The sequence below is a fragment of the Pyxicephalus adspersus genome, chromosome 3 (genome assembly GCF_032062135.1).
Source record: "Pyxicephalus adspersus chromosome 3, UCB_Pads_2.0, whole genome shotgun sequence".
Lineage (NCBI taxonomy): Eukaryota > Metazoa > Chordata > Amphibia > Anura > Pyxicephalidae > Pyxicephalus > Pyxicephalus adspersus.
The window spans coordinates 2556028-2576781 of record NC_092860.1 but is presented as its reverse complement, the minus strand read 5'-3'; the positions used below and the strand labels follow the sequence as shown (position 1 = coordinate 2576781).

The 20754-nt window shown below is 38.1% G+C and overlaps 1 protein-coding gene and 1 long non-coding RNA gene across 2 annotated transcripts in view; one reads left to right on the top strand and one right to left on the bottom strand.

Moving 5' to 3' along the window:
• The window catches only part of LOC140325476 (uncharacterized), a 62400-nt gene extending 51660 nt beyond the window's left edge, over positions 1-10740 (top strand). Inside the window, exon 3 of the long non-coding RNA XR_011919685.1 lies at positions 9614-10740. This is a non-coding gene — a long non-coding RNA (uncharacterized lncRNA). The remainder of the gene's footprint in view (positions 1-9613) is intronic.
• ANKFN1 (ankyrin repeat and fibronectin type III domain containing 1) overlaps positions 1-20754 on the bottom strand; it is a 202220-nt gene that overhangs the window by 7395 nt on the left and 174071 nt on the right. Inside the window, exon 16 of the mRNA XM_072403319.1 lies at positions 17114-17327. Coding sequence (XP_072259420.1) covers positions 17114-17327 — 214 coding nt within the window. The remainder of the gene's footprint in view (positions 1-17113; positions 17328-20754) is intronic.

Below are 20754 nucleotides of genomic sequence, written 5' to 3'. Positions count from 1 at the left end.
GGCAATAAAGAGAGAAATTCTATTTCTAATGCGCCCCCCCCCCATTTGTGCCAGCTGCTGGATTTGAAATTGCAGTCTAGAACAAAAAATATAGGTATGAATGGAAATTATAAAGAGGAATATACTACTGCCCAAATCACATTTTTAATACTGCTAATCATGGATATTGTGGACTTAAAAATAAATAAAAAAGATTAAAAAGATAAACTAATATCCCAAGTTTGCTGAAATTATAGCATTTATTTCCAGGTACACAGAGGAAATTTTCTCCTATTGTTGACATTAACATATGACTTTTGACGTGTTTATAAATGTTATTATAAGGTCAAAACAAGACCGGGAATGAAAGTAGGCCTCACAAGAGATCACTAGCTACTTGTTAATCTTTGACTCAAACCAAACCTTCTGGGTCTGGTTCAGATTTTTAAACACCAAAAGGGAGGACCAGTGGTAGCAGACAGAAAAATATTCCACAAAAGTTTCACAAGGTACTTTTTTTTATCTCAGTAACAGCAGGGAGATGAATACAGTGAATTTGATACATTACTCTAGAGTCAGAGTTCCTTTGCCTTCTCTCCATTACTCATAACCACTCTCTCTGGGGACATGTTTTCAACCCCCTCCCTGGTATTTTTTAGACCGTATTCCTGTCTCTCAAGAAATGGAGATAAGTAGTTTGTATGCAGCATGTAAATTGTATGAACAGTTGAGGAGGAGAGACTTGACAGTGGCACAAATGTAATTCTATTTAATGTACAGCACTGTGTAATATGTTGGCACTTTATTAATACAGTTTATTAATATAATTCACTGACTTGCAGCTGCTTCTGCTAGTGGCAGTAGTGTATAACGAAAAAAAAACAGGACTCATTCAAAAAATGGCAGATAAGAAGCAAGAATCCGTGGCAACATTTTGGCATATTCTGTGTCAGGGAAAGACAATAATGCTGAAGGGGGGACGTGTGTATTCTCATCGGAAAAAAAAAGGTTTTACAAGGCAGGACTTCTCATGAAGTTTGCAGGTCTTTGCCCACTGAAGCAGCAGATAGCTCGGACTCCAGCACAAATTATTGTGGGGCCTTGATTTTCAGGTATCCCTTTGTATGGGCATTGTTTGTGATGATGTACTTGTGATGATGTATCTTTGCTGTGTGCAGAAAATGTATACATAGGTAAGCTGTGAATGACTTGGCACACATATTCAACATCTCCACTCATCTGGTACATAAAGAAGCATCATCAAATTTGGGGGAAATGGGGGACTATGTCAACCGAACCATATCAAATCCTGTCCTTCTCATCCTCCATCCACTTCTCAAAAGAAACGTGACAAAGCTGCTACACTTCTTAGAATGGCATGAGTATGCTCAGGCACTGTCATGCAATCGTCTATCTAGTGAGTTTGGTTTAGAGAAGTCACATTGCCGGGGAGCTGCTTTCTGCCATGCAAAACAAAAATTGGGCACTGACTCTACCCTTGTCACTTTATCCGACAAGGTGACCAATATTGTGGCTGTACTGTACCTGGGCAAATTCTCTCGTGTTCCCTGCTTTGCACAAATGCTGAGGTTTGAAGTCCCACAGAAGGAGCAGATTCCCAGCCCACCCTGGCAAGCAAGGCAAGTTGCATGCTGGCTAGTTTTTGTGGAGACCAGCGTTATTGATATCAAACAGAAAAAATGACTACTGGATAGCCACACTTTTACACCATCGCTATCACACCAGATTTGTGAAAAGTTTCAAGACTTCTGAAAGTGAGGTATTGTGAACAAACACTGTGAAGTAACCTCAGGACAAACTTTACCCTAAGGCACAAAGTTGTGCACAATCTCATTAGCTGATATCTCTCAGTTCCCTACTGCAATGTTCCTTGTCTCAGGCAGAATTCTAAAGCTGCGTACACACTTGCAAATTATCGTTGGAAACGAACGACTAACCGATCGTCCGATAATCGGTAACAAAAAAGTGCACAACGACGCCGAAGAACGAGGATTTTTGCTAGAAACGAATGACCATCCCAGGGGATCTCATTGAACGACGATCGTTCACTATCTATTGTGTGTACAGTCATTCAGTGATTGTGCATGTTTCTGCAGTACACTTTCTCCTTTACATGTCACTTCCTGTATCGTTCAAAAGATCGTATCTAGTGTGTGTACATTATTGGTGGATTATATTTGAATGATCGTATTGTTACAAAATGTACAGAATAATCGTGCATAATTGTTAGTCGTTCATTTTCTAACGATAATTATTGCAAGTGTGTACCTAGCTTAAGGTTCAGCAGCATCAGCACCAGAGGCACCAGGCTGAGTATGGTGGACTACAGCTTCTTGGACATGACCACCAACTATTTGCAGCTGTATGTGGGGAGTTAGAAGATAAGATTGGCCAAACAGTATCATCTTATCTGGCATTTATCAAAAAGCCTGATTATTCTTAACGCCATGGATTACTAGGCCAAAAAACTGGACATTGAACTAGAATGGTCTGAGTATGCTATGCTGTCTTGTCCACCTTCAGGTGTCAGGTTGGAGAGAGTTTCCAGTGTGGCAGGTAGGATTGTCAATCCCAAGAAGACTATGCTGCCACCAATGTGGAGCAATTGCCATCCGATAAATCCTGGATTGGTGACTTGCTTCAGGCACTTGTTCAGGATGCCAAGCAGTAATTGTACCATCACCACCAACCACCACTGTTACAACCACCAACAGCTCAATTAAAGGTGAACCTTTTATAAAAGTTCCATTTTCGTATTACAATGTGTATTGCTGACACATTTCAGCTTAAGAAGACATACTTACTAGCTAAGATTAGGACATATTAATAGGTTTAAATGCACCAGCAGTATTACTAAGGTTTTTGGATACTTTGGGGAAAAAAAGATTATACTAAAAGATTTGTGTGTGTGTCCCAGACTTTCTTCTATTACGTGTATGCCAGGAACGCCTCAATCACAAGCAATTACCCAACTTTCTTGTATAAATCTGACTTTTTATTCAGGCACTGCTGAATTACACTTAGCTACCCATGACAATAATTACCTTGTAACCAGTAATGTATTAACTCTGGAAACATTTGTTCCTGTCTCTGCAAATGGCATTGGCTGTTAGTCTATACCTTATATAGTTGATAAAAAATTACTTACCTTGTCCTCATCAGAGTCCTGTGTGCATGACACTACAGTGCTCATTCCATATAAAGTTGAAGTTATTATTATAAAGAGTGCATATAGAAATACATGGTAATGCCTCCACTCTCTAATATAAAGATTAGTTTAGCTTGTATACTACATTAAAATTAGCTTTCTAATTGTATCTGCTGCAAGGAAACTTTCATTTCTCTACTTGCAAACCCCAACAACTACCGTATAACCAGTTAGTACATATATACTTATCAACACCCTCTGCTTACCTAATAGACGTATTTCCTCACCATAAAGGTGACAAACTTTAGAATTGCATGCAATCTGTTATTTGCAATGTGGCATCCATGCCATGTTAGTTTCAACTTGTTAAGCTGCTCACCCACCCAGTTTAGCCAAGGTAAATTGACTTAATTTCATTAAGTTGTTTGCTTACCAGGAATATTTTTGTAATTTTTACAAAAAAATATTATTTTTAAAATAAAGGTATTTTTGTAAGCCGAACTTTTGTAGCCTTTCCCACCCACCTTACCTGTTGCTGCGCTGCATGTGACAAATGAGCAGCTTTGGGAGGACTAGTTACAGGGGGAGGTAGCCTAACTATTTTACCATTTATCTCCTACACAAAATGAACAATTATCTCTTGTAAGGATGGGGGGTGGGGGTGTTGTCACTGAAAGGTTTTTTATTTATTTTCTTATACAGATTCCTGGAGTTCGGCTTTACCATTGACTACATAAGGCTCAAACACTGGAAGGAGTTTGTAAGGTTACACAAAGGGTCATGCTCATTGTGATGTGCAGTTTTAGGAGGTGTATTTGTGCAAAATGGGAGCAGCTATATTATCCCTGCTGCAAAGCTCTTGTGATGACTTGGTATGATAAGTGTGTTTTTCATTCTACGGCAAAAAATTGGTTTGGGAGACAAGAATGAAGCTTTTGTTCGAGGACTGTCTCAGGTAAAAGTGTTGTAGAAAACCTCAGCCCTCGAGCAAGTAATAGATGAATACTGGGAAAAGCTTGTCTTTTTTGTCCAGTAACAAAAGGCAATTTTATTAGTATTTTTTGTGTATTGTAAGTTTAGTCATCATTTTAATTTGTGCTTAAGTCAGATCAGCTTAAAATAACACTCAGGATTGAAGTGGAACTATTGACACAATACCATACGCTCTGTGGTCTGTCAATAGCAGTTTTTCCTGTAACATAGTTTTATGATCTCTCGATTCCCGTTTTTAATCAGGGTGACAACAAAGTTAACTGCAGTCACATTGCCACACTTTGGGCAAGGAAGTCATTAATGGACATATAGCTTTTAAGTAGGTTTTAGAACAAATTAAAGCCTAAGTCCAACTAAAGTAATTTTTCTCACTTTTTCTGGACAGGTAATAGCAGGAGAGTCAGGCTGAGGTCACTTGAAATAACAACGGCTATGGTAATGCTAGTGACAGACTGCATCATATTTGTCACTTTTGATTTTGCCCCTTAATCTAAGGCTACATACGTAAGACTTTTGCCATTGCAAAGAATCTTTCACAATCCTTTTCAACGACAAGACTGAAAGATGCATGAAGGAGATCTGTACACAGCACCATTTTGCTTTATGGAGTAGGGAGACCCCGCTGCATTCTCCCCTTCAATTGCATTACGGTTGTTTGTGGATCTGCCAGGACGGATCCACGAACAATGTTGGACAGCCACTATACACATGTCAGATTCTCGTCTGATACTAGCCCTGAAACGATAATCCGATGAGAATAATCTGACACGTGTGCGTAGCCTAAGTGTAAACCAAACCCATTCACCTTTCCACAGTCACTTGGAGTCTGCAGACTTCAGCCACATTCTTCATGATAAGAAGGTACACAGGGGACTCCATTGTAATAATGACAGATGTTAGACCTGGAAACTTAGTAAGGAGAGCTTACTACAGGAGTGTCTAATATGGGAAGGTGAATAATATATCCGATTTAATAAGGAAATGTTTACATCTGAGGTGTCTTTCACATCCCTTTACATTAGCCCATGATTTAACTTTTTGGATTTAGTCTGCTAAATTTTACCAGGGATAACCCTTCTTCCAGCTATCATTTCACTGCCAAACAATGCCACCTTCATGGTAACTAAAGGCAATCTCACTGGTATTTGGGATTATAGGCGGTGCAGCTTTATTATATAATTAGGGAAAGCTTGATTTATAAGCAGAAAACTTTGAATTACACATTGCAACTAAAATGTTAAGTTAAATCATTGTATATTGTTATAAAATACCATTTTCCAAACAAATTTAAATACTATTTTTACTTTTACTGTATATCACCTGCTAATGTTCTGAAACCCATTTAAAGATATTACTTGTCTACATGTTCTTCAGAAATATCTACATGAATAAACCCTGCCTGTGTAATGTATTGAAATGCCCACCTGTAGTCTTTATCAGAATTCCCTGTGACATAACGATACAGAAAGAACATTGTCAACCTGACGGGAAATGGCTTAATAGGAAGCTTCATGGCAGAATCACCAAATATTGTTTTGTGAAAGCTGCAGACCTACAATGATTGAAACTTATTTCTGAAACTGTATTAAAGTTTTGACAATTATATGAGGATTTACTCCTTAGATTTACATCTGTTTTAACCCCAGGAAGATTAAAACAATAATTGTAAGGGTCGGTGACAATTGTATCCGGAAATGGATTCTTGGTTGTGCAAAACACGAGGGCACTTAGCTTGTTCGAATTCCCGCAAAGTATGTTTAACATTGTTGCTTTCTGTTAAGTGATCCAGTGAAAAGTCTCCTATTAAGACATCCTAAATCAGGAAGAGCCCTTATTTATTTTTCTGGCCTCATTAACTTCCTGTGTTTGTAGTTTGTGAGCTTCCCTATAGTATCTCCAGCACAGTCAGGGCAGTATTGGTTTCATCATCAGCACTCAGCAACCCCAACCCCAGGGAGACGTCCTTTGCAAGCTTATATATAATTGCCAGCAGTACACATCTCTTCCCCGGTAATCAGGCATGTTTCCCATGTTTTGTCCTCCCATGCTGCCTTCTAAATGGGATTTCAACCCCTTCACTGCTGGAGGAGACTGATGTTCCCACTACCTTATTTTTATAAGGGTGTTTATGTCATGGACAATCTGCCACTCTGGTGTTACTTGCACATATAGGCAGTATATTACATAGCATTCTACCTAGTGTCTCCGGTCCTGTCTCAGTTATGTCTGTGAAGGTCTCTGCTTTGTTTGGTGAAGTTAATCTTTTAAAACCGGGTCTAATAAAGAAAGAATGGGATTCTGAATTGTGTTAAAAGTAGAACTAAAGGTAAATCCTAAAGCGCTGTCCATGTATCAAATTAAAACATGAAACCTAATTCTAAAAATAACGGTTATTGACTATATGTAATTGCATTTCAATTTACAATTCCACTTATAACTGTTTTCATGTTTAAATGTGCATTAGTTAAAAAAACACATAAATGAAAAAATAGGAACATGTGAGGCAAAGTCATTAAAGCAAAAATTAAAAAAGGCAAATTTAAACTACAGTTAGGTTCCTGTTTAAATTTATGTGAACAGATTATTTGGTCTAAATGTCCTTGCACGCTGCATTAAAGCTATTTTCTCTCATCTCTGAATGCAGTCACTGGAAGGGTCAATCGGATATGACCACACAACATCTAAAGTAGGAAAAACAAACAATAGATGCGTCTGCCAACATCACTGCATTACATTGTAAGCCATGGTCTACATGAGAGGGCAGGACTTGTAGTGACAGGAAGTTATGTAGGGAACAATTGACTGTTCACAGTCCTGGTTGTGTGGGTAGGTGTTACAGAAAATCAGAGCAACACCATGGGTTTTTAAATTTGTAATTCAGTTCCCAAGGTGATCCTTTAAACCTAATCCGCATGATTGCCATCAGGGTTTGCCTTGTTGGATCTTGGGTCTAGTTGGGCTTTATATTTGTCAAAAATGTCAAATGCAAGTTCTGTGGAATCATGGCAAAATAAGAAGTTTTCTACACTGTACAACATTCAGTTGTTTTTTTGATGATCGGTACACCGATTTCTCAGCTCTTCCACATCACATTTAGGGCGAAGGAAGTGACTGTGATGCATTTCTCAGATGATCTCCCTGCAATAAAATAAACTTACCTGCATGATTAAAAGAATTGCAAAGTACTCACCTGTCCTCAGACATTGCCATCTGCTCCTGGTTTTCCTCCGGGTTCCAGATCTTCGGCCATATCGTTTGGCTGGGCCAGAATGATGTAATTCTGTGCATGCATGCTGGAGTTAATTCTTTCCTAACAGCCCAGAGACACGCCACGATGCCTGGCATATACATTTATTTGTATTTTCTTTTAAAAAGATTGTGAACAGGCAGGTAAGAATGTTTTATTGCAGAAGAAACATTGCCTATCCCAATTGCAAAAAAAAAAAAAAAAATCCTAGCTGTTCACAATTTTCAACTTGTGCCAATAATCTTGGCCATTGGATTCTTGCTTTCACTGCAGGGTGCACAGCAATACCAAACAGGTTTACTGGCTTCTAACTTTATTAACCCTCTAATGTGTTGTTTGCAGACATGATAGAACGTGAAACAGAAAAAGGGACACCTTGCTTGTATAGGTATTATTCAGTGTTCATTGGAAGTGTTCTTTAAAATCAGATTCCTGCTAACACTATGCAACATTTCATCATTAAGGGTTAATCCATTTAAATTTCCTATAACCAATTTTTTTTTTTCAATCTCCACATCTTTGAAAGCCAAGTGTTTAGAAAACCGTGGAAAATACACCTTTGCAACTATTTATAACCAAAATGATGACTCACGCCACCAGCAGAAGCATCTTGACCACAAATACGCACAAATAAGCAGGCATCTAGTTAAGAAAAAAAAAAAGCCTTACACACATATATGTATATGCCATACACTGCTAGCATTCCACAATGATGGGATTGAGTAAGTCGGAGTCCAATAAACCCCGAAGCAGTTGTGAGGAGGACATTACCAAACCTGAAGGAGCTCAGTGTTCTACCTAGACTACATCCCCAAGGCACCACTGTATTTTTAGTGTGCGGCTGAATGATGCCTCTATGTGTGCTGATCACACAGGACTTAGGCGACTGCAGGGCCCTCCTGCACAGTCACAAAACCCAAAACTTAGTTTTACAGGGTCCATGACTTGGAGCAGCCAGAGCATAAATCTTTCACATTACATCTGTGTCTGTACTGTTTTAATAGTGTGTGGCTATGCATTCATAGACATACAGATATGTGCCTGTGTCTTGATAAAGCATAACTCTGGTCTTAAAAAAAAAAAAAAAAGGGGAGGTGGACTGTTTTATAAGAAAAATGACTAAACTCACAAAATTTAAACTATTAGCTTTTTACCTTAATTTTCTTAAAAATCTAATTTATACTCTAGTGCCTGGCAATCTGACATTGTTTTATGTCTGTGGCCACCCCTTCCAAATAACAGCAGAATTAAGCAAAGTGTGTTCACCTTTTTGAAGGAAACCTTCAAAGACAGAAACATAGAAGAGGAACAGAACAAATATTACGGTCTGCTCCTAATTATCAACGTGTCTCTGAATGTTTCTTCTTATCCCACTAAAAAATGGCTATATACCTAAAGAAAGTGATGCCATAGTTATTAATAAATAAAAATGAATTAATAGTCCTCTTGGAGCACAGTAAAAGTTAAATGCCGCCTTTAATAAATACAATAGGACTGATGTACTCAACCTAAAACCTTTCTCTAGGAGTCCAGTGAAAGTTACAATTTTAGCTTTTAACCTTCAGACTATACTGCATACAAAAGGAAAGCACAGTGACAAAACAAAAGCCACAAGCCATCCAAGGATAGTTCCTCCTACAATCAGGATGCCTCAGTTTTCTACCAAATGCTCCTAAACACCTGACCTATGCTTGTGCTGAAAGTCAAATGCTGTCTGATGCCAAGCATGCCTTTCACGTCTAATGACAGACCTTTCAATAAGTAAGTAACTGTAAGCATCATATCACAGACTCAGAGATTCCCCTGGTCTTTAGAACCGGGGCTTCGACAATCATGCCAATTATAGACAGCATTCAAGAAGCAGAATGGCAACTCTCTGGAATGGTCTTTCTCGTCCTATTCGGCTTGCTCCTACTTTCTGCTCATTTAAAAGAGCGCTCAAAACCCACCTATTAGATTGTAAGCTCTGTCTATATCACTGTCTATATTAGTCCGCCACTTGCAACCCCTATTTAAAGTACAGCGCTGCGTAATATGTTGGCACTATATAAATCCTGTTTATTATTATTATTATTATTATTAATAATAAAAATATTATCTGTTGAGTCAAAAGAGCCTTACAATCTGGCAGTATGCATAAAGTGTCTGCAAGAAATCTCACCAGGTCAGCATTTTAGACTGGAGCACTGAGAAACTCTGAAATGTCCTCTATTCTTATTTTGCAGAACAAACAAGCAAGACGTTTCAAAAAAGAAATGGCATACATCAGGGTGTAAGGATCCCACAGGGCCACCAGAGCATCTGCTGAATCTGAGGGTCCCTGTACCTGGATACAATTCTGGAAATCAGGAGGTCACAGACAGTATCCCCAATTCAGACACAAGTGCTGGAACATTTCCAGATGCAGAACCATCTACTGGGTCAAAGAGCTGAAAGGACATCTGCCTACCAATTGTATACAACTGGAATGTACCTAGCTGACCGGCATGGAATATGAAGTTCTGAAAGTTATGAAAAGGGTAAACTCCATATCTCTTGGTACAAGAACAATTGTGGTTCTTCCCTGATAGTTGATGGAAGTCACCAATGTCGCTTTGTCCAACTGAATCGAGATGTGATGACCCTCAAACAAGATAGTCAAATACTAAAGGGACATCTTAAAACTTTAGGGTGTTGTAAGGCTCCTGCACCAACAAGGGCCCCAATATTTCTCCCCAGCCCGACAGGCTGGACTATACCTTGCACTATAAAAACAACATATGGTGTGATTTAGCCCTCATTGTGTCAAGTACATTGTGTAAATCAAATGGCTAAGATAGCTAAATTCAAGTATATTATATATAGGAATAAACGCTGCAGAACATCCTAAGTGCTCTGTCAATTTAGAATATGAATAGTCCTAAAATGATTATTCAGACTTCCCTTCATGTATGGCTCCAGTCCTGGTGTGTTTATTAGCTGTACAATACTCAGACAGTTACAGACTATGTACACAACAGAAGTACAGTGGATATATATATGTTCATATTATTGTCAGACTGCATCATATAAGGAATGCAACTTTTCATTCTTTTGTTTTTTAATTCTTTAAAATCTTGATAGACGCCCAATAGACAGGCGAGTTTCTTAATGACAGGTCTCCCATCTTTCAGTGCACTTCCACGCAATATTCTCCTCAACTCAGTGATTAACAGAAGTAAAAGGGGCTCTAGTGGCAAAATTGCTTGAAGATTTTTTCAGTTAGTTTTGATAAAAAGGGACAGGAGGTGAGACAAGAGTTAAGTTAAAAACTTTTTGGCGTACCCAAATTAACATGTACACAAAATGAAAATATGGAATTTCTTTGTATCAGAAACAGAATGTTTGTGGATTTTTTTTAAAAAGAATAAGCTCCCAAAGTCCACTTGCATCGTTAAAAATTAATATAGCCCAGGGCTGGATGTGCAGGCTCACTTGTACAATCCCCAGGAATTTTCACTGTGGGACAAATGATATTTTGGGGAAGCCTTTTTTATTAAATCATATGGAGGAAGCAAAGATGAATTATGAGGGATAAAAAAATCAGATTTGAAAACTTTATCTAATGAATATTATCAGCAATGAGTCTCAGGTTTAGAGGGGGTAAATTTGGCATTGTTGGCTTGGGTGCTAGAGGACCTGGCAGTGGGTGCACTATAGCACTGCCAGTATACAAACCTAATGCCCTGAATGGGTAGGCTAAATTCCCTGTATACATTTCAAAACTTAATTTTCAATTTTGACTGGAGTGTACTTTTAATTAGCATAACTTTCAACAAAACAAGAGTCATATTGCCAGCGTACTCAGACTGTAAATAAAAAGGGTGGAGCTGCCAAGATATATTTTTTTTTTTTACTAACTGAGCCCATTTCCCCAGATCTTCATCTGTCTGTAGAGCGATTTTTTAGTCTCCTGCTCGAGTGCGCTCCTGCTTAATGGAGATCTGTCTGCAAAACAGAAAGTCCTTTCAGAAGTCAGCACACTCCTATTTGTCTTCACCCTCTAGCTTTTTTTCCCCGTCGAGAAAACCCAAGCTTAAATGAGTTAATGGGCTATGGAGCCTTTCAGACAGCTATATGTAGAAAGGATTAAGTATCAGGATCATATTGTTGCTGTGCTCTGTGTCAATAGGGAGAAATATGCCACTCTGCAGAGCCTGTAATAACATGTTCAGCTGAATTACACGACTCTTACTATTGCATGTAACACTACTGGAAAAATGACATCCATTATTATTCATCTGTTAAGGCCACTCTGCCTTGCAATAAATATTAAGATAAAGCACAGCACTATAAACATTCAATTGAGAATTGTTAAGAAAAAACTATCCTAAAACTAAAAGTCAGGATAGTATGTTAATGGACATTTAGTTAAGACATGAAAATGTTGTATTTAAAGGGAACAGATTGTGCGTAAGTAGACCTTTTATTTTAAGAGCATGCACCAAAAGTCATTTTGCTTTTGATTTTTTCTACATTACAAAGTATTAATAGAAAGATTTTAAAGAGAACCTGAACATCCGTCAATGATAAAGCAACAGGTTTACGTTATTAATGGTGGCACCAACAAAACTACTCTGCTTTGTTACCCACCATGATTTTCTGTTTGTCAGGAACAGATTTTAAAAATAATACTTCCAGGTATGGCAAACACAAGATTCAGTTGCATTTCCTTATAAAGCTAAGGCATATAATGCTGCCACATGAGTCAGTTGGCAGTTCTCAGCCAAGTTTCAAGATGGGGCCAAATTAAATGAATATTTTATCTCTGGTGGCCAAATAAAGCACTGGGGGAGCTAAGGGTAGGTTAGTAGGTGCTGATAGGTGAAGCACAAGTTCAGTTGAAGGTTTTACCTTTATACATATATACAAAAACCTTTTCCATAAAGGGCATTTTACATGACAAGCCTGTAATTGAACCACCAGCTCCATGCTTATGTAACTCATCAGTTTAAAAAATACTATCTATGGTAGGCTTTCCGGTCAGCAAAGGCTGTGTGAATATGTTAAACATTCTGGAGCTGGCATATACTTGCATGTTTTACCGGGCATTACCCTACAAGTATCCTTTCCCATTTTGGAGTGCATTCATTACGTATGCACAGATGCATAACTACTCCTTACGGAGATCAGCTGCAAATAGGATAATATGAATACAATAACTGCTTGAAGCCAACTGCCATTAAAAGAAGGGTTAAAGCCCCCTTATTAATTTGAATTTTAGTAAAGAAGAAAGGCCTGGCAACTTAATGGCACACTGAATAAATAATTCAGAGAATGGTCACATCCAAAGATTGTCATAAGTGACCTTTTGGCTTGGAAGCAAAATACAGAAAATAGTTTACTTGGCTCCCTGAAAATGTAAGCTCAGGAGCTGTGCCTGCTGTTGCACCAAAGAGAGCACAGAAATCTTTCTTCTTTCTCCGACCGGTCTAACTAAAAAGCAAACACCTTGAGGTGTGTAGTACCATGTACAAGTTATGCACACACACCACTAACTTTCCTAAAATACAAATAAGGTAATGGTAATTCTTGTAGGCTCTATTTTCACTACTAAATAAGGTGCCTTCAAAGCTAATAAACAATAAATATAGCTTCAAAACAATATTGATAACATTAAAAGAAAAAAAAAAAAAAAAACGGATGTGCATCAGAAGTGATAAAAGAAAAAAAAAAAAATATGAATAAAAAAAGTTTTACCCTCTGAAAGTTTACAGGTATCTGTAAATAGATAGATAGCTTTGAGTTCTACTTCATGTAACAACTTATCCTGCCCTCCCTCATTGGCTAGCTCTTAGTCATTTTAAATGTGACAGCTGTAAAGGGGTTTAGGGCTAGTTCACTGCACAAAGCATGGGGATAGCAATAGTTTTTATTCTGTCTTTATAATGGCACTGCATTGGACAATGCTCCATGCTACTAGTATATACAGGCCATTAGCTTAGACTTTATGTTTCCTGACACACTGAATATGTAACTCATGATCAAGCTTTTTGCACTTGTCACATTGTTTATACTTATAAGTATAGCTAGGTTATCTCTCGTAAATTTAAAAGAATATTAGCAGAAGCTTGGTAAGACACAAGACTCTGTGCAAGACAAGTGAACTTGTTTCTGATTACCAAAATAAGCTGTTCCCCAAAGGTATTCTGTTTAAAAGTATTCCAAGACATTATTAGGATAAACAAAATAATCAAAAAAGGAGAAAATCATAGTCAAGTTCTGGTGCCTATATATGCTGCAAAACCCTGTTGTGATCTCTGGGGGCCCTCAGCAGTTGTCTTCTTTGGTGGAGCAGAAGTAGACCTGTCTAAGAGGTAGATGCAAGGAAGATGGATAACTAATTATCTAAGGGGAAAAAGTAAATGGCTAAAAATGAAAAATGAGATGCCAGGTCTGAGTAGGAACATAAAAAATATGGGGTCCCCGATTTATCCCCAACCAGATGAAAGGGGAATGATTAGCTATAAGCAGCCCCGACCTCCCTAATCCTGTCCAGTAATGGTTTCAGGAGACGCCTCATCTGGAGGGTTTTATAAGACCAGGAGCTGGGTAAAGGTAAGTACAACAGTGTCATACAAGGAATTTGTTCCAGAATCTATGGGTATACTATGGATATCATTCAAAGTCATCAACTGAAAAGGAGACACCTGTTATTGGTAATGAGATTCTCTATTCTTCTTTAGCCAAGACACTCTGTACAGCTAGATTTTACCTTTAACTCCGTTTCGCTTCAGATATAGGGGTCTGGTGAGAGGCTTCCAATTTGGTGATTAAGGTCTCTACAGTATTCTCCCCAGAGATTTTTTTTTAAGCTGAGTGGGAAGCTGTAGGTAGATGGTGACCCATGTATTGTCACCCAATTTTTAGTAACCACCCAAAAACAGCCAAATCGTTACTGAAAAGTGCCGGGGCTGGGGAAAACGCTTCTCTATATTAGTTCAAGTAGGTAATGAGTGTATTAATAGGTAATGCGAGTATAACCCCCCTAGCAGTAATCCTGAGTCACACTTGGGGTAGATTTAAAAAAAAAAAACCCCACTTACCTTGTTCCATTGCTGTCCCCCAACGTCCTGCTGGTCCCCGCAGGTCTTTTGGACACGTTCTTCCTCCTCAATCTCCAGCTCATCAATGCAAAGATGAGATCTACAGGGTTTATCGGTGACGTCGGTACATGCGTCGGCGCGGGTGGGCAAATCGGTGGGAAATTTAAATAATTTTGTATTGGATTCTATACAAAATAGCTGTATTGAGTCCAATACAAAGAAATATTCATATAATTTATATATATAAATATATATTTAATTTTAAACATGCTACTGTACACCTATAATACATGTTTAAATATTTTTTAACAGATTTTTGTGTTTTGTTATTTAAATTTTATTATTAAATTTATTACATTTATTGAATTATTGAATGCTTTTTGCATGGAAATTTGGAAAGAATTAGACGGCTAGGGAGGCCCATAACACCATAACCTCAATAGTTCAATAAAATACCAGCTTGAGAGCAGGAGTAGGATAAGCAGAGTCACTTACTGTGTCCATAGATGATGAGTCTAGTGAGTCTGGTGCAAGAGGAGGAGTAGTGGCTGATCTTAGATGCATGCCCTATGGTTCCTTGCAACCTAAAGACAATTATATGGCCTCACCAGGCCCTGGGTCCTGAAGAACTGCCAAGTAGTTTTTTTTTTCTGGTGGGGTTTACTTACAGGAGTCAGCCACTACTTTGCATCCCACTAGCCCTGCCCTGGCAAGAATGGTGAACAAGAAACTCTGACTCAATCCTGTTACCACCAGCACAATTTTGTCCCATGCTGCCTCCCGTACTAAACGTTTTGTAGGGAGCATATACTACTAAAATTCCTGAGTCCCACTTACTGTTTGAGATAAATGTTCATTCTGTCACTTAGGTATGAATGACTACTTGAATGTCTGGTTGCCCAGAGGTAAGTTTTTCTAAATTACGCGATAGGATATTTAGTCCACGCACCAGTTTGTTGTACGATGTACTGTAGATAATTATATACTGTATATACTTTACAGATAAGGACTTTTAACCTATTCCTGGGTTTTAAAAAAAACTTGACACTTATTTCATGACAAAAAACTTTTGTTTGGGAGTCTACAGCCCATGTATTTTATTTATGGAAGGTTTACTTGAGGAGGGAATCTCTAACAAGCCTTCAATTTAGGCATAAGCTCTGTAGAGACATTATAAATTTCCCTGAACTAGAAACAACCAGGCACTGCAAATGTGTGCTGTTCCTTTAAAGAAAAATTTAACATTCACTTACTTATTCTCTGGAAAGTGGTCCCAGGGGAATTAGCTGAAAAACAGACTGTCACTGCAACTCCAGCCTCCAAAAACTCACAAATTCTGAAATGTTGATTGCGTGGACTCTCATTTCCCCACCTGTCCTGGTCGGCTGGGAGAGTTTTCACTTAGTCGTTTAGTGGTTTTCTGGTTAAAGTGACTTAGTGGTAAATGGTGCTCCTTTGAAGTGGCAAAGCATGTAATGTCGGCTGTATACACTGCAGCTACCGAGTGTTATTCTTCATTACAGCGTTCGTGTAGGAGATGTGGGATTGGGGGAAATTGGAGGATTAAGGTCCAGGATTGCTAAACACTTCTACTATATGAATCAAGGGGATTGAAGTGCCAATGAACCTAGATTAAAGCTCAATCTCTTTAGAAGGGCAATTAATGAATTTTACACTATTAACATTATAAGAATTGTCATTACCTTTACAGTACTGAAAAGAAATTAAAGGTTCTAAGGCGGTCATTGGCATGCACAGGTAGCCTATTGAATCTCATGACGGGGGAAATTAAAATGAATTAAGGAGATAAACATATTACTGTAACATTTACCTGTTTAGAATTTAAGACCTGTAATTGCTCACTGTTTCATATATTGACTATTGTATTGTGAGTTTGTATTGTAAGTGTGTGTCCAACCCATTTTTTTTTTACTTAAATAGAGTGAAAATAGATTGCTATCTGATCTGATGCTCATTAAGTCATTTCCATTTAAATACTGTCATGGTGACTTCATAGGAAAGGGAAAATCTACAACAAAGATACTGACTGAAGTATCTGACTGAAGACTGAATAACATCAGCTTTTAATTTCTAAAAAGGGTTCTCATGCAAAGAGGGTGATGTTTGCGGATTGAAAGCAGTCAGCAGGGAGCTATCAGTCCAGTGCAGAGAGACCACTGCTTTCTTCGCAGCCTACTACCAAAGGAAAAGAACTTTACACCGCTGCACAATTAAAAGCCTAATCACTGAATAACAATGCTATATCTTGCTACACTTTGTAACAATTGACTTTTATTTTTTTTATGCTAAATGGGGTTCTTGTTTAGAACCCCAAAGGATCCAGGTAAAAGTAAAAACCGAATCTCCGTCTCGGGAATGGCCCCTAAGGCAGTATAAAACAAGCTTTTCATCTGTCTGTATCTAAGCTGCTTCCAGCTGTTGTAGACACTTTGAAAGGTTTCAGATATGGTGGAGCTAATTGGTTTAAATCAGGCAGTGACTTTTTATCCTCCTGGCAAATGTTTCGACTAAGTGGGTAAAATTGAGACCCCCATTGTCAAGGAGAGATACTGATTCATTTATTATTTTGGTGATCATATATACTAAAACAAAATATGTTTTTGACTAACCCCCCCCCATCCTTTTTTCTCTTTTCCTTACCGCTCATAGTCTTTCTGCGATGCATTTCCGGTGATGGTGAAGGCGAAGGGAGGCAGTCCAGATGCGAGGATGTGGAATTATTTTTCTTCTGGTTTTGCTCTTCTGTAAGATCGAGAAATTTGGTTATTGGCAGTCCAGCGACTGGCTGCTTATACCTTGCATACTGAAGAGCATCCATGATCCAACGCATTTCACGCCAAATTTCATCTGTTTGCTGTGAAGAAACAAAACAAAAATCTATATCAATTTCTGTTTTTGTTCAGTAAAGTTTTCGGATGGTAAATGAAGAATTTTACAATCCAAAAAAAACATCATTGCGGCATAAAATGAAGAGATTTTTGTAGGCAATTTATCATAATAATAATTACATAAAAATAGGCTTAGTCTGGATCTCTATAATAACAACAATCACAAGTGAAAGTAACACTTTTATAGAACATGCAAACAATAAAACTGGGTGGAAGATGAGGAAGTGACGTTTGCTTTCCTTTAAACAAGAAGAGTGACATAGCATAAAACAAGAGTATATTATTGTGTATCAAAGGGAGTAGGCCCAATGTGAGATCAAAGACCATTTCCAATCATTACTTATAAGTAGTGGTCCCAAAGTGTAACGAATGAGGCTAAATCTCATATTACATTAGAAAATGAGCTTTTTTTGAGAATAGTAATCACTTTCATATTGCAGATTTTGTCTATTTGCTGTACTCACGCTGCTACTAAAGGTAAGTTGGTGGCTTTTTCATTATTTAGGGACTGGGTTAGGGTGGCATTTATCCAGTGACAACATTGACCTTCTGTATTTGGAAATGGACATAAATGCCTTATAAAGTAAAAGGCCATTTTAGATTTCTGCTGTGGGCTCAACTGTGATCCCAAACACCTCCTATTCAAATGAACAGGAGATCTTGGAAACCAATTGTAGATGCAGCCGCTGCAGATCATGCCACAGTTCCTAAAAGTGATGTCTTTTTTTGCCACATGTTGTTTGAAGATTTTATGTTTGCTGTGTACCCAGAATCTGAAAGCTGCATGGATTCATACCACTGGTCTGAAGTAGCTCTAGAAGTACCCAACGGATGGTAAAGTCATGGTGGCAAGTTGTTGGACAAGGTTTATAATGTGGGTTTAAATGTGTTTACATAACTGATACAGTGTGTCAGTTATAGTAAATATTTCCATGGAATAGAAAATAACCATTGTGTTTATTACATTATGACACAAATAAAAAAAATAATAAAAAAACCCTTTTACAAGCGTTGGACACATCCATGACAGCCTGGGTTTAAAAAAGAAGGCCGAGTGATGTTGGACCATTATTACCCAGAGGGCTGAGCTCAATTAACTTGGGACGGTTTTGGATTCTTTTAAATTTTTTCTTTTAAGCTATATATATTTTAATGATGATAAATGATAGAGTGGTAGTAGAGGAGCTCCCTGGTAGTAAAGTTTCCTATTCCTTTTCCGGTCAGTAGGCAGAAGGGATGGGCAAGCTACAACAATACAGGGAAGTGGCAGCGATTTGCTGGTCTAAAATACCTGGCATTTGTATAACTGTAGCTTAGTGCCAGTTAAAAAAGTGCACAGTTATGTCCTGTCCAGTACTCATGGCGTTCAATGTTACTTTCTGCTAGAAAGTTAGAGATTTTCCAGAGTTTCATCTAACTATTTGACAGACCTAAGACCGGAAGCGAGGGAAAATCTTCTAGTACAATGTTCTAGTACAATGAGAAATCCAAAGCTCTCAGTGTCTCCATGATGATGATTTCCCTTTCTATATTCAGATGATGAATATCAGGAATAAAAAGGTAAAAAACATAAATCTCCTTGGTAGATACATAGACAACTTTTACAGTTTTTCAAAAGTTCCATTTCCAGAGAAGCTTTCCAAATCAAAAACCAAAAAGAAAAAGTATTGATTTTTTTCCTACTGAAAAAAAAGTCACAGAACGTGTAGAATGATATCCCAAAGACCAGATATTGTACAACTTAGAGCTCCTTGCCGTGATATCTCCCATTGTCCCAATAAATGTTGGGGGACTGCTTTTACAAGGTCATTTAAACATTGACAGCACTTCATTTATATTATAAAATATATTACTGAAATCTTTCATTTAAAAATATATTTTGGTCGTGGCAGCACTATATGCATTCTTGCTCTCTTTAAAGTGGCCAGGCAATAGGTATTACGGTATTAACATATTTTTCAAAAGCTGCTAAGACGCTCTAAAATAAACCCTCAGTGACCTATGTAGCTGCAGGCACCATGAAGTAATTAATCTTCAAAATATGCAGTTAAGCTAGATCAGCTACCCCTTTCAGCCTAATTTCCAAGGGCTTTCCCTATGAACTTTAAGAATGGAATCTTCTAGAGGGCCCAAAGGTAAAATGTTTGTTATAAAGCTCATTTAGTTAAAAAGCAAATTAATGAACACTTTATAATCCATAGTCTGGCCGCGGGTTTAATTTGCTGCATTGGAGATATTTGCCATGTTCTGAAACATTTAGCTGCTCTTTTGAGTTTTGCCACATTCTGGAGACTATTAATAATATTTACCAGGATTTATATAGCACCAACATATTACACAGCGCTGTACAATAAATAGGGGTTGCAAATGACAGACAGATACAGACAATGACAAAAGAGGAGGAGAGGACCCTGCCCAGAATAGTTTACAATCTAACAGATTATTTGTGATTATAAATTAGTAAACATTTTTCAAACAATGGCAAAGTGAAAATGTCGTACCCTGTGGTAATTAAAGCTAATTATTTTAATGATCTGGCTACATTAACGTATGCCTAACAACAATCTATAGATAAACATGCTTCAGCAAGATGCTTGGAAAGTGCCAACACAATGATAATCTACATTCTAAAGGTGCGTACACACTTCCAATTTTTATCGTTCAAAACGAACGACGAACGATCGATTGGGCAAAAAATCGTTCGTAAAAAAGTAACCAACGACGCCGACGAACGAGGAAAGTCATTGGAAACGAACGACCGGACCGGCGGATCGGATTGGACGACGATCGTTGAACATCGTTCGTGTGTACGGTCGTTCGTTGATCGTCCATGGGCTGAGCATGGTAATGAACGAACGTTCGTTCACTTTCCTGTCGTGCACATAGTTCCTCTATCGCTCAAACGATCGTATCTATTGTGTGTACAATATCTACGAACGATTGTGTCGTTATCTCTATGCGCAGGATCGGTGCTATACGATCGTTCGTAGATATCGTGCAGGATCGTTCGTCGTTCGTTTTCCAACAATAATAATTGGAAGTGTGTATGTAGCTTAAGACTGGAAAGACAGACACTGCTCTCCTCTAAAGATCAGGAACTGATCCCTGTCGATCCTGATCATGTGATGACAGCCAATCAAGGTGATGCCATGGGTTGAATACAACTGAACCTGCCAACTATGGCTATCACAGAAGTGGGTTGTAGCTGTGTAAAAGTAATAAAGATACACTGGAAAAATATCACTTTGTCCGGGTATAAAAGGTTAAACCGCATTTATTTGCTATGGCTTCTTAACTTTCCATTCTATCTGTAGCCACAACCCCATTACTGTGCTGATTTTGCTGTGCAGGGATTGCAGGAGGCTGATATCGGGGCTACATCTGGAAGAAACT